Source organism: Neovison vison, chromosome X (genome assembly GCF_020171115.1).
Source record: "Neovison vison isolate M4711 chromosome X, ASM_NN_V1, whole genome shotgun sequence".
Taxonomy (NCBI): domain Eukaryota; kingdom Metazoa; phylum Chordata; class Mammalia; order Carnivora; family Mustelidae; genus Neogale; species Neogale vison.
Genome location: NC_058105.1, coordinates 653,862 through 671,100, shown reverse-complemented (window position 1 = coordinate 671,100; position 17,239 = coordinate 653,862). Strand labels below are relative to the sequence as shown.

Sequence of the window (17,239 nt, the reverse complement as noted above, 5' to 3'; positions counted from 1 at the left end):
CTATGGCTCCTGGCCTTCTTGCTCTTCCTTAAAGTACCAAGCACACTCTTGCACCTGGACCTTAGCCCTTGCTATCCCTTGTACTCGAAACATCTTTCCCCTAGATCGCCACACATTTCCACTTCCACATCTCCTTCGAGTCTTGGCTCAGGTCTTGCCTTCTCAAGGAGCTTAAATGTGGACTACCGCATTTACACTGCAAGTTCTGTACCCCCACTGACACTACTGATGTCCATCCTGGCTTCATTTGTCTATGTAGCACTCATAACTATGCAGTAGTCATGTATTTTTTTATATAGCATTGCTGTTGTGTGACGCTTAAGGTCCTTTGCATTTGTTCCAGGTACAGGCTCTATCTCCTTAATTCAATACGTAACCCTCCTGAGCTCAAGCAGAGCCCCTACCCAGATTAATGTTTATCAGGGGGAGTGAGGGCCTCAAAGTATAGGAGAAAAAAAAAAGAAACTTGATCAGTGTTGCTATAAGAAATGTTATCCCCGAGAGTACAGTTTTGTACAGTATGAATGTGACTGAGAGCAGCTGGTGAGGGGTTGTACAGCTTGGAAACAAGCAGGAAGAAATCCCTTTGGTAAACATTTGCAGAAGCCTTCTCTCCGGCAGGTACCTGGATACAGAGATGATAGCTGGCATGTACTGATTAGGAACTGGTGTAAGGTACTTTAGTTCAGCTGCTATTCTTGTCTTTATTTGTAAAGTGATGAAAGTGAAGCACAGAGAGGTTCAGCAACTTGGCCAAGATTACAAGGTTTGCAATCAGTAGCGTTCCAACCCCTGTAATCCAACTCCATACTCAATGGTCCAGACTCCTACGCTATACTTCTAAGTGCGAGGTACACAGCATTGAAATATATAAGCAGCTGATATAATTAATACTTACCGAACGTAAGTCCGTCATACAGTATGTTGTGAGTTTAAATAAGTGCTGTGAACAAAAGGAAAGCTAGCAGGGTAAGGAAGGATGTACAAGGTTACAATTTTAACGAGGATGGTCGTGGGAAATCTCAGTGAGGAGGTTACAGTTCATCGAAAGGAGTTTGGCTTCTCTACTAAGGGCAACAGGGAGACCTGGTAGGCTTCTGAGTAGAGGAGGGCTGTGATCAGAGTTAGCTTTTAGACTGGTCTTTCTGGCGGGGAGAGAACAGACTTGAGGCAGACAAGGTTAGGAGCAGGGCGACCTATTCACTTCGGGCAAGAAATAACTGTACGTTGGGCTAAGACGATAGCACTGGAGGGTGAGAAACTGCTGGATTCCCTGTGAAACAGTATCTATGGGGCATTGAGAGAGGCGTTCAAAATTAAGACCAAAGTTTTTGGAATTGTGAACTTGCCATTCATTGGGACGGCGCGAGAGCGAGACGACGGCTTCGCAGGCACCGCAGGCGTCTCATTGCCACGGTTTTTTAAGCGTCTTTGTCTACTGGAACAAAGTCGGGCACATACAAGCACTGACAAATACGTGCTCAACGTCGACACTAGTCAGCTTTACTTTTAAGAAAATTACGGGTGAAATAGGCTTTGCTGGGGACGCCGAGGCGACGGCCCGGTCTCAGGCAGCAGCCCGGCAAGCGCCTCGCTCAGGGCCGGCTCTCGCGCACGCGCGTCTCGGCGCAGCTGCTGGGCGGGGCCGCGGAGCCTTGTGACGCCGCCGTGCCCGGGGGTGGGAAGTGCCCGTCGGGCGCCCGGCCCGCCCTCTTCCGCCGCCGCCGTGGGAATGGAAACATCTGCCCCACGTGCCGGAAGTCAGCTTGCGGCGATGACGGCGCGCCACTCCGCGCCCTGCCGCGCCGAAACCCTGCGGGTGTCCTCGCGAGACGAGCTCGCCGAAATGGCCGCGGCCAGTCAAGGTAGGGGCGGGCGCGCGTCGCGCCGGCGCCGCGGGGAGCCGCCTTTCTCGGCTCCGGAAGGGGAAGGGCTGCGCGCTCGCGGGTCCCGGCGGAGCTCCCCCGGGAGTTCTGGCAGCGCGCGGACCGCGAGGGCGTCCCGGGCTCGCCCCTGACCCGGCTGCTCCCAGGGTCCGGCCAAGGTCAGGCGCCAGGCTGGGACCGAAGTGCCCCGGGGTGTGGTCGAGTTGGGCTCAGTCAGCCGTCCGGCGCCGCCCCGGAGACGTTCTGTCCCCGTTCTCGGACGCGCCCCGGCACTTTCAGCCTGCGGCGACGGACTTGTCCCTTTGCCGGCCCGTTCAGACACTTGGCAGACCTCTTTCTGTGTGCAAAGGAGCCTCCTCTTGCGCTGTTGATGGTTTGGAAAGAGTAGTGCCCGTGGGGTTGTACTTGGAAATCGTTTTTTTTTTTTTAATTTAGTCCGTGTACTCAAAGAAGATTCTCTATAATAAAATACACGGAGGAGCACGGCTTTAACTCACGCCTCTTTCCCTACTAATTAATTACCTTGCTTCACGTCATATTCATTTCGGTACTGGATCACAAGATCCCATTGCGAAACACGGCCATCTTCGAAAACCCAACTATATAAACCTAAAATTACATAAATTATATTGAAAACAAAGGCAGTGAAGATACGCAGAATTCATAGCTTTTTAATTATCTGCTATGCTATGCACTTAACTACACTCTTGATGTTATTTACATCTATGCTGTGTGATGGAAATGACAGTATGAGATGCTACTGTGCACATATCTTTCCAACCCTGCGTTCAGTTATGTCACAGTTCCATGATGTCACACTCACGGAGAGTGAGTATCTCGTGGAAATTGATACACCCTAGAGATCACACCCAGCCGGTTGTTAAACATTAACCAAAACCCTACCGCATTTATGTGACCAAGGGGTTGAAATGCACAATGTAATTCTTTTCCGTGACCCATAAACAAGGCTAAATGACTTTTGTCTACATACTGGTTAAGAGTGTTCGTTGAATAACTGAGTGAAGCTGCAGGAACTAAACGTCTCTGATTTGATCCCCCTTTTCACTGGAGCCTCCAAAATTATATTAAAAGAAAACTCAGGGGCACCCAGATGACGCTGTAGGTTGAGTCAGACTCTTGGTTTCAGCTCAGGTCGAGATTTCAGGGTGGTGAAATCGAGCCCCCCATGGGGCTCTGTGCTCAGCAGGGAGTTTGCCTGAGATTCTCTCCCCCTCCCTCTGCCCCTCACCATCTCTAAAAGAAATCTTGAAAAAAAAAAAACTCTCAAAACTCATTCTTGGTGGGCCTTGTTTTTTTTTTAAGATTTTATTTATTTGACAGACAGAGATCACCAGTAGGCAGAGAGGCAGACAGAGAGAGGGGAGGAAGCAGGCTCTCCGCTCAGGAGCCAGACACGGGGCTCGATCCCAGGACAGTGAGATCATGACCCGAGCCAAAGGCAGAGGCTTAACCCACTGAGCCACCCAGGTGCCCCCCTTTTTTTTTCATTCTTGTTTTCAGTGATATTGTTTAACACAGGGAGAGAGTTTCTTCAACATAGTAATGTTTTACTGTTCTTTTGTACTGGTGTCTAATGTTGTTACATTAGAAAAATAATTTTTGTGTAACTGTTTGTAAACCCATGTAATACCTAGCTCCTCAAACATCCATATTTTGGTTCTTTTAAATTGGGATCTATGATCCGTGTTGAACTATATTTTGTATATGATGTAAGGTAGTGATTCCATTTTTTTTTTAGTACAGATACCCAGTACTTCTAACACAATTTGTTAAAACACTCTTTCCCTGTTAAATTGCCTTGGTGACATGTTCTTGAAAATCGAATGGGTATGTGTACATCTGCTTGTGGACTCTGTTTTCTCTTCCATTCATATTTGTGTGTTGGTTCCACACTGTCAATATGATAGCTTTGTAAGTCTTGACCTTAGGTAGCTGTATTCCACTGTAGCTTTGTAAGAAGTCTTGAAATTCCTTGAAGGTTGTTCTTTTTTTGTTGTCAAAGATTGACTTATTTGAGAGAGAGAGCACGTGAGCAGGTGGGGAGGGGGGAAAGAGCAGGGGAGAGGGGTAGATGGGGAGAGAATCCCAAGCTGGCTCCTCTCTTGACTTGAGCTGAAACCAAGAGGAGAGGCTTAACTGAATGGGCCACCCAGGTGCCCCAAACTGTTCTTTCCCCCCAAAATCAGTTTTGACCACTTGTGGCACGTTGTATTTTCCTAAATGATTCCAACAGTATCTTTCATTCCACCTGATCTTAGTGTGACTTTGACGCTTCTCCCACTCAGTGATGGGATCTACATATTCCCTCTTGAATCTGTGTGGGTTTGTGACTGTTTCTACAGAAAGTGGTGGAAGTAACACTGCATGGCTTCCGGAGCCAGGTCTTAAATAGTTAACAGCTTCTGCTTAGCCTTCAAGCTGCCTCCCTGCTCTCTCACTGCCTCCCTTGGAGTGTACCCTTGAGCCCAGGCACCATGCTGTAAGGACGTCCAGATGAACCCACATAGAGAGGCAGCCTGTGTGTGTGAGTGTGAGAGATGATTCCAGACCTTCTGACTGTAAGTCTTCCAGCTGACTCCTCAGACATCACAGAATAGGAGTGGACTGTAATGCCCTATCCTGTCTGAATCCTGACCCGCAGAATCTAAGAGCATAATACATTATTGTTTAGCTCCATGAAGTTTTGGGGTAATTTGGCACAGGACCTGGAACACTACTCCAGGTGAGTGCTTTCATCTCCATGTAGATTTTAGAACCAGCTTGTCCTCTTCTAGGTAAAAATGTACTCTTCGACTGGGTTGGCATGGAGTCTGGAGAGAGGGAGCATCTTAACAGTCTGGCCTTTTGCAAAACAAAGTATTGCGTCAGTTTCCTTCATCTTCACTTGCTCTCTGCAGTGTCTTGTTCTTTATAGTGTCTCTAGAGGTCTTGTGTCTCGTTCATTAAATTTATCCCTGCATTATATAACCACAGAAAACGGAATTAGACGTTTTGTTCACTTTTTCCTTTCTTGGGCAAATCACTTAACCTCTGAGCTTCTGTTTCTTAATTTTAAAGCAGGGTAATAAATACTAACTTGTTTTGTACCTACTGTGTTCTGTGGATTTAATTAGGTATATGTGTTTATTGTTTAGCACATTGCTTGGTGAATAGTAACAGCTCAATTGAACATTACCTTTTATTTTTATTATCAATGGAGATCCATATAGTGGTAAAAATTTGTGAATTTGTGGGCTAAATAAATAGTGTATTCTTGAAAAGGAGAGGCAAGTGAGGAAAATCCATTTTATTTAGGATAATTATTATTACTATTTAGGATAATTATAATTACTATCAGGTTTTGTACAGCCATTGGTTGTTTTTAAATTTGAGAGGAAAAACCAGGCTACTAATTCTAAATTGTCTAGTCATTTTTTCCTCTAAGACAGATCATTATTTGTTGATTTTAGTCTGATTTTCAAGACACTAGCTACAATTTCAGAGTTAATTTGCCATGTAAAATAGAATATTTGCAGGTTTTTACTACAATACCCACTTCCTTAAAAATCTCTTAAATCTAGTTGAGAATTGTGATTTATTGTAAAAGTAAATATTTTCTTATTCAGTATCTTAATTCTTGTAGGAAACTTTGAGGGAAATTTTGAGTCACTGGACCTTGCAGAATTTGCTAAAAAGCAGCCATGGTGGCGCAAGCTGTTTGGGCAGGAGTCGGGGCCCTCGGCTGAAAAGTACAGCGTGGCAACCCAGCTGCTAATTGGAGGCGTTACGGGATGGTAAGTGATGAGAACGATGTCCAGTGTCTTTTTTGCATGATTTAGCTTTGCAGTTACACGAACCTTCTCCTTAACTAATGAAAGCGCATTGACTTTTGTGACATTGATCACTTAGTGTGTAGCATTCATGTAAACATAATAGTTAATACACGCCAGGCACTGTTTTGAGTACTTAAATATTTCATTTCCTTCTCACAACAAATCTGAAATTGGTACTGCATTGTCTGTCCTCATTTTTCTTCCAGTTTTATTGGGAAATAACATCAAACATCACTTTATTTAAGTTTAAGGTTTGGTTTACATCTACTGTGAAATGATTACCACAACGGGGTTAGTGAACATTCATCATCTCATACACATAGAATAAAAAGAGAAGAAAAAATTTTCTTCCTGAGACGAAAGCTCTCAGAATCTACTCTCTTTTTTTTTTAAAGATTTTATTTATTCATTTGACAGAGAGAAATCACAAGTAGGCAGAGAGGCAGGCAGAGAGAGAGAGAGAGGGAAGCAGACTCCCCGCTGAGCAGAGAGCCCGATGCGGGGCTCGATCCCAGGACCCTGAGATCATGGCCTGAGCCGAAGGCAGCGGCTTAACCCACTGAGCCACCCAGGCGCCCTCAGAATCTACTCTCTTAACTGTTTCTTGTACACCATACAGCAGTGGTAGCTGTAGTCCTCACGTTGTACATTACCTCCCTAATACTTCCTTCTAAGTGGGAGTTGGTAACTTTTGACCACCTTCATCTCATTCCCCCTCCCCCAGCCCCCTGCCTCTGGTAACCACAGATTTGATCACTTTTCCTATGAGTTTTGTGTGTGTTTGTTTGAAATTGCATATATAACAGGGGTCATACAGTATTTGTCTGCCATTGTCTGACTTCTCACTCAGCATAACGTCCTCAGGGTCAGTCCGTGTTCTCACAAATGGTAGGATTTCGTTTTTGGATGGCGGCATAATACGCCGTGGTGTATGTGGGGCATGTGTGTATATCACGTTTATCCGTTCACCCACTGATGTATCTCAGGTTGTTTCCATGACTTGGCTATTGTAAACAGTGCTGCCGTGAACGGGGGGTGGCAGATAGCTTTTTGAGTCGGGTTAGAGTTATTTCCTTTAGATAAATTTCCCGAAGTGGAATTGCTGGATCCTGTGATAGTTCTATTTTTAGTTTTTTAAAAGATTTTATTAATTTGTCAGAGAGAGAGAGAGCACAAGCAGGGGAATGGCAGAGGGAGAGGGAGCTGAACAGGGAGCCCGATGTACAGTTGGATCCCAGGACCCCGGGATCGCGACCAGAGCCAATGGCAGATGCTTCACTGACTGAGCCACACGGGCGCCCTATTTTTGATTTTTTGAGAATCGTCCATATTGTTTTTCACAATGGCTGTACCAATTTACAGTTCCACTAACAGTATACAAAAATTCACTTTTCTCTACACCAAGAAGTAGAGAACACAAACATACACAAATATTTTAGTATTTATATAGATACTTCATTTCCTTCTCACACCAACTCTGACATTGGTATTGTAATTCTGCTCATTTTGTAGGAACTAAGGCTTAAAAGGCCCAGGGCCATATGGATAGAAAGCGGTATAATTAGGAGCCAGCCAATAACTTCCTCAGTTGTGACACAGCTTATGGCTTCATTTGTAACAAATTCAAGGCATATATAATGCATCAATCTCATCTCTACTTTTTACATTTGAAAACGTTATTGTACAAGATTGTACAAGATATTGTACAAGATAATGTAAGTACAGAATATTGTACAAGATCATGTAAGTACAGAATAGTACCTTTAATAGTATGTGTACACTTTAATGAAGACATATAGAGCAGACACCTATGTAACCACCACACAGGTAAAAAAATGTAACTGGCACTCCAAAAACTCTAGAGATAAATGCTGTACTGATAATTATGTAGTTTTTTCTTCGTAGTTGTAACACCAATTCTATCAGTAACTAATAAAGTATAGTTAACCTGCTTTTGAACTTGAAGTAAATGCAATTTTGCTCAGTTTGTTTTGTGTGTAGTTGTAGTTTCTTTGTTTTCATTTGTATATAGAATTTCACTGCATGTTATACCGTACTGTTTTTATCCAGGTGATGACTGACACTTGAGTTGATTCCATTTTTGGCTAATTTTTTAATAGATTTTATTTATTTATCTGACAGTGAGTTAGAGAGCACAGCAGGGGCATAGGCAGAGGGAGAGGGAGAGGCAGACTCCCCGCTGAGCAGGGAGCCCGACGCGGGGCTCCATCCCAGGACCCTGAGATCATGACCTGAGCTGAGGGTAGAGGCTTAATGACTGAGCCACCCAGGTGCCCCCAGTTTTTGGCTAATTTAAACAATGCTGATAGGAACTCTGTACAGTTAATTTCCTGGTGTGTATATATGCACATTTTTGTATGGTCTGTACCCAGGAGTTGAATTGCTAGGTTATGGGACATAAGTATCTGGCTTTGCTGGATAAGTCAAACTACTTTCCAAAAGTAGTATTAACCGTTTACCCTCCCAGCAACAAGGATTGAGTGTTACTGATGCTCTCCATTCGTGTGAGCACTTGATTTTGCCAGACTTAAATTTTTACTGGTCTGATAGTTGTATCTCACATGTTTTTCATTTATACTTTGCTAAGTAGTGGCGACATTGACTAACCTCTGTGTATTGTTCTTGACCATTTTGGATCTCTTCTTTGATAAAGTCTCATTTTTAATCTTTTGTAATTTTTCTGTTAAGTTGTCATTCTTTTTCTTCCAGAGTTACAACAGTTCTTTATATATTCTGAATAGGTGTCCTTTGTTGGTTGTATGTTTTACAGGTATTTTTACTCATTCTGCATTCTGTGATTGTCTTTTCATTTGCCTTTTGGTATCTTTTGATGCACTCATCGTATTTTTAATATGGTCAGTTTTACTGATCTTTACCTTAATGGTTAGTAATTTTTGTGTCCTGTTGAAGTAATCTTTGCCTACCCCATATGCTAGAACTTTATTTCTTTACCTTTCACATTTACATTTTTAAATCCACCTGGAATTGTTTTTTGTGTTTGGTTTGTGGTAGATTCCTCTTTCTTTTTTTTCATGTGGAATACCCAGTTGTCCCAAGTCAGTTATCCTTCCCCCATTACTCTGCCGCACTCTCTCAGTGTGTAACTGCCATTTTGTTTCCCAGGAACTTTTTGGCTATTCTTTATTTTTTTAAACAGTTTAGTAAATAAATTGCCAAGTCAGAAGTATAAACAAGTATACAATTGTTTAAAAGTACAATTTAACTTACTTTTTAACTAACTTTCTTTAACTGTTTAAAAGTACAATTTAAACAAGTTTACAGTTTGAGGGGCGCCTGCGTGGTTCAGCTGGGGACGTGTCTGCCTTTGGCTCAGGTCATGATCCCAGGGTTCTGGGATCGAGCCCCCAATCTGGCTCCCTTCTCCCTCCCTCTCTGCCTCTCCCCCTGCTTGTACTCTCTCTCTCTCTCTCTCTGTCAAATAAATAAATAACATCTTATAAAGTATACAGTTTGATGGATTTATATGATTTATACATACACATAAATCATAGCCACAGTCAAGGTAATGATCACATCCATCACTCTAGAAGTTTCTTTGTACCTCTGCCTAATCCCTTTCATGCCCCCACTAACCTCTGATCTGCATTCTATCACTGTAGATTACTTTGCATCTTCTAAGAATTATATATAAATGGAATTACACAGTATGTGTTCTTTTTTTGTCTGGCTGCTTTCTTCTGGTTAGCGTACTAATTTTGAGGTTCATCTGTGCTGTTTCTTTTAAATCAGTAGTTCAGTTCTTTTCCTTGGTAAGTAGTAGTCTGTTGTGAGGAAGAACCATTTTGTTTATCCTTTACCTTTGGTGGATATTGGTTTGTTTCCACTTCGGGGCCAAAACTGCTATGAACATTTGTGTGCGAGTCTGCATGAACATACGCTTTTCTTTCTTTTGGGTCAGTACCTAGGAATAGCATGGCTGGGGGTTGTAAGTGGAATGCCTTAACTTCTTAAGAACCTGGCATACACTTTTGTGAAATGCCCGTACTGTCTTATACCTCTGCCAGCAACGTAGGACAGTTCCGGTCTTTCCATGTCTTCACTAGCTCTTGGGCATTATGCCTTTTTGATTACAACCATCAAGTGGTATCTCACTGTAGGTTTAAGTTGTATTTCCCTAATGATTAATGATATTAGCATCTTTTCATGGCCTTGTTTTTGCCATCCATCTATCTTCAATGAGGTATCTGTTCAGATCTTTTCTCCATATTTTTATTGGGATGTTGGTTTTCTCATTACAGAGTTACAAGTGTTCTTTACATATTCCAGATACAGCTTTTATATCAGATATGTGATTTGCAAATATATTCTTCTACTTTTTAGCTTTTTATTCTCCTAACAGTAAAGAATGGAAGTTCTGAACTTTGAAATGTGATTTATCAACTTTTTTTTTTTTTTTGTAGCTCTAGCTTTTTTTTAAAAATTTATTTGACAGAGAAAGAGACATCACAAGTGGGCAGAGAGGCAGGCAGAGAGGGAGGGGGAAGCAGGCTCCCCACAGAGCGGAGATCCCCATGCGGGGCTCGATCCCAGGACTTTGAGATCAGGACCTGAGCCAAAGGCAGCGGCTCAACCCACTGAGCCCCCCAGGCGCCCCTGTAGCTCTAGCTTTTGACGTCATGTCTGAGAATATTTTCCTAATCTAGGATCACTAAGATTTTCTTCTGTATGTTCTTCTAGACAATAAATAGGTTTAGATTTTTCATTAGGCCCATGATTGATTTTGTTTTACTTTTTGAATATGTTGCAAGGTAGGATTCTAAGTTCTTTATTTGCATATGGTACCTAATTGTTTTGATGAAAAGACTATACTTCTCTATACTGAATTGCTTTTGTACTTTTGTCAAAAATCAATTGACTAAAAAAAAAAAGCACACTTAATAGAAAAAAAGATCAATTGACTAGATGTCTGTTTCTGAACTCTTTTTTTTAAGATTTTGTTTTTAGGTAATCTCTATCCCCGATGTGGGGCCCGAACTCATGAGTTCTGACTGAGCCAGCCAGGTGCCTCTGTTTCTGAACTCTTTGTTGTTGTTGTTGCTGTTGTTGTTGTTTTTAAAGTATTTTTAGTTTCAGTTTTAGTTTTGAAGTATGGAGCCCAGTTGTGGGGCTTAAACCCACAACCATGAGATCAAGACCTGAGCTGAGATCAAGAGTCAGATGCTTAACTCACTGAGACACCGTGGCGCCCCCTGGACTCTTTGTTAAGGGGTTTTGTCAATCTTTGTGCTAGTAACTTTAACTTTTATCACACTGTTTTTATCACTGTAACTTTATAAGTCATGAAATCAGGTAAATCTTACAACTTTGTACTTTTTTTAAGTTGATAGGACACTTCTGGGTACACAGCATTTTCATATGAATTTTAGAATAAGCTTGCTTCCAGTTTCTGCGAAAAATCTGATGAGATTTTGACTGGGATTGCATTGATCCATAAATCGTGTTTAGGTTTCTTTTCTTTTTTTTTTTTAATTTATTTGACAGAGAGAGAGAGAGAGATCACAAGCAGGCAGAGAGGCAGGCAGAGAGGGAGGAGGAAGCAGGCTCCACACTGAGCAGAGAGCCCCATGCGGGGCTCGATCCCAGGACCCCGAGATCATGACCCGAGCCGAAGGCAGCAGCTTAACCCACTGAGCCACCCAGGCACCCCCGTGTTTAGGTTTCTTTCAGTTTCTCTTAGCAATGCTTTGTAGGTCTTGCACATCTTATTTTTTGATATTATTATAAATGGTATTTTAAAATTTCAACTTCTGACTGTTCATTGCTTGTATATAGAAACGCAGTTGGGTTTTGTATACGGCTCTTTTATACTGCAGTCTCGCCAAAGTCACTGACTCATATGCAGAGCTTGGGGGTCCCCTCAGGTTTGTTAATTTCCTGGGACGATATTTGCCTTCATGGTTTCACCCTAGAATTCCTTCTCCACAGTGTAGCCAGAGCCATCTTTTAAAGTGCAACCCAGGGGCGCCTGGGTGGCTGAGTTGATTCACTGTCTGCCTTCAGCTCAGGTCATGATCCCGGAGGCCCAGGATCCCTGCTGGGCAGGGAGTCTGCTTCTCCATCTGCCCCTCCACCTGCCAGTGCTCTCTCTCAGATAAATAAATACATAAATGTTTAGACTTGCTCAAGACCACAAAATTAGTAAGTGGTAGGTAGGTAGGATTTGAATCAGGGTCTTGGTGAGCTCAGAGCCTCTGCTCTCTGCTGATACAGCGTAAGAGTGGGAAGGAGCTGGATCATCCCAAGGTAAGTAAGATCTGAACATTGTTAGACGTGCATGTCCACTTGTCTGACGTTGCTTTGGTTTTTGTAGGTGCACGGGTTTCATATTCCAGAAGGTTGGAAAGTTGGCTGCTACAGCCGTAGGAGGTGGATTTTTTCTCCTTCAGGTCTGTATGTGAAATGTCCCCAGATGTTTGGAAATCCCCCTTGCCCATGAGGAATGCGGTATGAGGAGCTGTCACATAGTCTTGGGTATATTATTCTAGAATAGCCCTTGCACTTATTTTCAGCATACTATTTGAAATGCTAGTGACCATTTGAATCAAATTTCACCAGTTAGTAGTCACACTTTGTTTCGGAATCTGTGACATGGGGACATAGGATATATTCCATATCATAGCTCCCTTGTAGGGTTTTTAAGACCACTTGAAATATTAAATAAATGTGATTTCAGAAATATGAAGTATTATGCAGGGCCCTGTGGTAGGGTTTATTTTACACAGGGAACACTGATTCCAGAGCAGTCAGATGAGCCAGAGTTTATTTCAGAACTACGAGGTATTGGTTTGCAAACTTGACTCCATGTTGGAATTACCTAAGGAGTTTTATTTTTTTTATTTTTTTTTTTAAAGATTTTGTTTATTTATTTGACAGGCAGAGATCACAAGTAGGCAGAGAGGCAGAGAGAGAGGTGGAAGCAGGCTCCCTGCCGAGCAGAGAGCCCGATGCGGGGCTCGATCCCAGGACCCTGAGATCATGACCTGAGCTGAAGGCAGCGGCTTACCCCACTGAGCCACCCAGGCGCCCCTGTTCTAATGCTTCTTGTTGGCAGCTGCCACCTGTCTAGCAATTCTGTCCAGGTCCCTCTGTCCCTGAGCTGTCAGTTCACGGCCTCCGTCTTGGTCCTTTTCCTCCATTTTTAGCCCCACTAGACCTTGGAGGACCCTATGGAACATGCCTTTGGAGCCCCTGCTGAAGTGGCCCAGAATGACCCCATGTCCCTGACATCCCGCATGGATCTTGATCGTGGAGAGGAAGAGCAACAATGCCAGAGGAGACTAGAGAGTTCAGATAGCTATGACTTCCCAAAACTTTGGTGGAGAGAAGTGGCCCGGATGGAAGGTTGACGGGCTGTAACGTTGCAGTCACTTCTATCCTATTCACACATTCTCAGTGAAGGTGTTTTCTCTGAGCTTTAGTGTTTGTGCCTGCTGTCTTCACTCAGGGAAGCAGGCGGATTCTGTGCAGTATTTAGATGTGGTTCCCTCAGTACCACTGACATGAAGTTGCTCTGGAGGGACCTCTGTGGGGCCACACACTCGATTTCTTTCTGAGCTGATAGCGATTATGTTGGCTGAGGTCTGTAAGGTTTCTTCACCTTACATCTTGACTTTCAATTCTGATTTTCTTCTTACCATTTTATATTTTTAAGCTAACTTACAAGTTTGTAGAGAGGGAGAAGAGTATCAATAAGGGTAAAAGGAGCAGTTGGAGGTCGGCCTGTTGATGTGGATCAGGCACAGGGTTAGGGTTAGGGCCTTGCATGGTGGGTGGATACCGAGTAGATGTGGAGTGAATGTCATTGTCATGCATTAATTCATGAATTAGACGCAGAAACGTCTCAAGAAACGTAGAGTCAGAAGGGTTTTTGGTAACGTACTTCAGTGACTCCATCGTAATGAACAGAAATAACAAGCCTGTGTTTCTTGTTCTTTGCCGTCATTATCGAAACGAAAGCTTGCGAACCATACTGGGTACATCAAGGTTGACTGGCAGCGAGTAGAGAAGGACATGAAGAAAGCCAAGGAGCAGCTGAAGATCCGTAAGAGCAACCAGCTGTCCACGGAGGTCAGAAGCAAAGCGGAGGAGGTGAGGCCTGCTTCGTTCGCCTGCAGCGTGAGGGATGTGGACAGCGGGGCAGAGCTCAGCGCTCACACTCCAACCCTTGGCGCGTGCTTAGAGCTGGTAATTCACGTGCCGGTGACTTCTGTCAGGGAGTGCGAATGCGAAATGACCATTTATGTGTGTGGTTTGGTCGTGCCTTGAATTCGTTTTGCAGCAAGTGGGATGCAGACGGTTTTGCATCACACTTTGTCTCCGTGCGCGCGCTCCTCTGAAATGTGTGCCCTGGACGTGCTCACGTAACCAGCAGGAGCTTCGACCTTCAGAGGTCGGCAGCCTGTTCTTTGTGAAGGGCTGGGTGATAAATATTTCCAGCTTTGTAGACCCTGCGGTCTCTGACACAACTCCTGAGCTCCGGTGTTGCAGTGAAGCTTCATTTAAAAAATGATGAATACTGTTTTTCTGAAAATAAATAAATTAATTTATAAAATAAATAAATAAAATAAAAATGGGCAGCATTTGGTGCAGAGGCGATGTCGTTCACTCGCCTCTGCTCCAACACATGAAACCAGGTGAGGTTATACTGGCGGGCACGTGGGAGGGACAGGAGAAGTCCTTCCTTTTGAAAAGAATTTTGCTACTTTATTACCTTTGGAAATATGTTAAATGTGCCGAAGAAATAAGTGTTCTGAAGTGGGGAGAGATAAACCTGGGTCAAGGTGTCAGGAAGGTTCTGGGTTCACAGAAAAGAGATGGAATAAGTGCAGAAGAGGGATTTAGGCGGAAATTGAAACAGGCCTTGAAATGTTGCCGAGTGATGGCAACAAAATAAAACAGGTTAAACCCACAAAGACCAAGAGAACAGGAGAAAAATACCAGAAGACCAGAAATGTCAGCAAGTTTCTAGAAGTTGGAAAACAGGTCGGTGAGTGGTAAATACTGGTCCACCTTGCCAGGTACGGAATGGCAGTCGCTGTGTGGTGGTGGGTTAGGGCATCTGTGGGCGCCCAGGAGTGCAGATACTCCTTCCCACTTCTCTTCCCCTGCCTCAAGCTCAGGGTTATAAAAGTGACAGTTTTTTCATTTTGCCAGAACGTGACTATTCACATAATAACAAAAGTAATACGTGATTGTTGAAAACTTCTTCAGTGACATGGGAAGTAATGTAATAAAGTGTTGAGCCACAGAGGGAACTTGTTATAAACTATCCAGAAGGTTTGGAATTAGTTCATTCCACAAATATTTGTATTCCTATTTGTGGCCTGGTACTGTCACAGGCTCCAGGGATAGTGGCTGGTTTCCCCCCCTTATAGCCCATGTTGTTACTTGGGAAGCCAGGGAATGAGGGTCATAAATTCAGTGTTCAGCAGTCAAGTCATCAGTGACTTCAGTGACTTCAGTGACAACAGTTCTGGCCAAACTGTAGCAAGTTGAGGAATGAGTAGGAAGTAAGACAGTAAAGATAATGAATGAAAAACAATCATTTTAGGAATTTGTGTGATTTTTTTTCATTCCCCCTAAGAATGGTAGATGGCAAAAGACAGTACCTCAGGTAGGGAAATGTGGGGTCCAGTCAAGTCAAGTCAGAGAGCCAGTGAAAGGGACATAGGAAGTCATAGGTGTAGTGGGAGTGAGGATGCTCAGGAGTCGCAGGGGGACTGGGAAGTTGAGTGGAGCAGGTCGGGGTATGAGTGGCTTAAATGGTTGGGACATGAAGTCACTGCACTTGAGTTCAAGAAATGATGAGGCCAGGGTACCGGGTATGTTGTCCCAGTGAACAGTGTCTCAGGTGGTTGTACTTGGGAAAAAGAGGGAGTCTGGCCCACTTAACCAAAGTTCTCTCTGAAATGAAAATTGATAGAGCATGGAGCCACAGGGTGCTGAGTACGTGTTCTCAGGTACAGGTGAATGGACAGGAAGAGGTGGAAGTTCTGTGAATTTAAGATATCCTTGTTTTAGTCATCCCGAGTGGTGAGGTGTGAGAATGCAAATACATAGCTTCTACTCAGGAGGAGGCCTCAGAGGGGGATGGGTGGGGTAGATGGACACACGGACTGAGGGATGGACAGGATGGACGGATAGAAAAATCTGGAGGAGAGACTTCAGAATGAGCAGGCTTGAATGGAAAGTAACGTTATTGACACCTGTGAATTGCCTCTGTAACCAGTTTATTAAATACAGCTTTTCTTCTTTCCCCATAATTTCCCCCATGATGAACTCTGTCCTTCCCTGTTCCTCAGTGAACTCTCGGGCAGATTTCTTAGCTCTCGAACAGACATAACTGAAGACAGATTCCGAGGAGTTGCCTTTGGCTTCTCCTCCTCATCCCTCACACGGCCAGTCATCCGATCAAAGTCCCATTTCAGAAACATCTCTTGAATGGTATCATTTCACATTAACATCCCTCCTACCATTTTGTAAAATGTAATTTAATTTTTTCAGTGTTCCAGAATTCATTGTTTATGCACCACACCCAGTGCTCCATGCAATCGGTGTCCTCTGTAACACCCACCACCAGGCTCCCCCGTGCCCCCAACCCCCCTCCTCCCCAAAACCCTCAGTTTGCCTCTCATGGTTTGTCCCCCGCTCCGAGTTCCCTGCTGCCCTCTTGACCTAGAGACCCAGTGGTGAAGGGGTTGACATTGTTAAGATCGCACAGGTAGTAGAGATCTGATTCCTAAGAATATCCCTAGCAAAATAACCCACTTTTGCTATCTTCTGTTCCTAGGTAGTGTCATTTGTGAAGAAGAACGTTCTAGTGACTGGGGGATTTTTTGGAGGCTTTCTGCTTGGCATGGCATCCTAAGGACGACAACTTCACTTCTGTTACTCCTGTTTTTTTCCAGCCAGCAGCCTCTTCACTCCATCATAGGACATCAAGTTTGTCCTACTTCTTCCGTGACTTCCTCCCTGCTGTGGCGTATCCGAATGGCTTCTGTAGGCATCTGTCGGTGCAAGTTGATACAGCCCTATTATGAACTTGATGGCAGCGGAAGAGACCATAGACATTAGCTCTTCTCCCCACTTGACTAATCTGTAGGTCAGCAGAAATGTTCCTTCCCCTTAGCCCATGTAAGATACTTAACAGACCATGGTATATGAGACAGCTCACCTTGGAGGTTGGGTGGATCCTCAAAGATTGTCCCAAACGTGATTTGGAAAAGAAATCACAAGCATAGAGATACCTTATGTGCTGCATTGAAAGGAACTGAATACATTTGCCTTTAAGCATGAAAGACTTGGTATCTGGTGTCTACTTTCTTTTTAGTTGGTTTTAGATTACAGAAAGAGAGCTATTTATATACCTGCTATAATTATCCTGACAAAAATGGCAGTATAAGCACTATAATTGAAAAATCCAAATATGGAATGAACTTGTGCTATATATATAGATATCTATATATATTAGATATCTAT

The 17,239-nt window shown here is 43.5% G+C and overlaps 1 protein-coding gene across 1 annotated transcript; it reads left to right on the top strand.

The window, feature by feature from the left end:
* The first annotated feature begins 1,717 nt into the window (after positions 1 to 1,717).
* FUNDC2 (FUN14 domain containing 2) lies at positions 1,718 to 16,726 on the top strand. Its single transcript, XM_044235155.1, has 5 exons — positions 1,718 to 1,865; positions 5,530 to 5,680; positions 12,072 to 12,147; positions 13,718 to 13,849; positions 16,551 to 16,726. Exons 1-5 carry the CDS (start codon positions 1,733 to 1,735, stop codon positions 16,626 to 16,628), a joined length of 570 nt encoding a protein of 189 aa, XP_044091090.1. The 5' UTR covers positions 1,718 to 1,732; the 3' UTR covers positions 16,629 to 16,726.
* Positions 16,727 to 17,239: the final 513 nt, after the last annotated feature.

Bases quoted from the DNA above. Each gene is read 5' to 3' on its own strand.
- FUNDC2 (XM_044235155.1), top strand. From the start codon at position 1,733: ATGGAAACATCTGCCCCACGTGCCGGAAGTCAGCTTGCGGCGATGACG. The intron at 1,866-5,529 runs GTAGGGGCGGGC...TAATTCTTGTAG, and splicing joins AATGGCCGCGGCCAGTCAAG to GAAACTTTGAGGGAAATTTT. The intron at 12,148-13,717 runs GTCTGTATGTGA...TCGAAACGAAAG, and splicing joins GTGGATTTTTTCTCCTTCAG to CTTGCGAACCATACTGGGTA.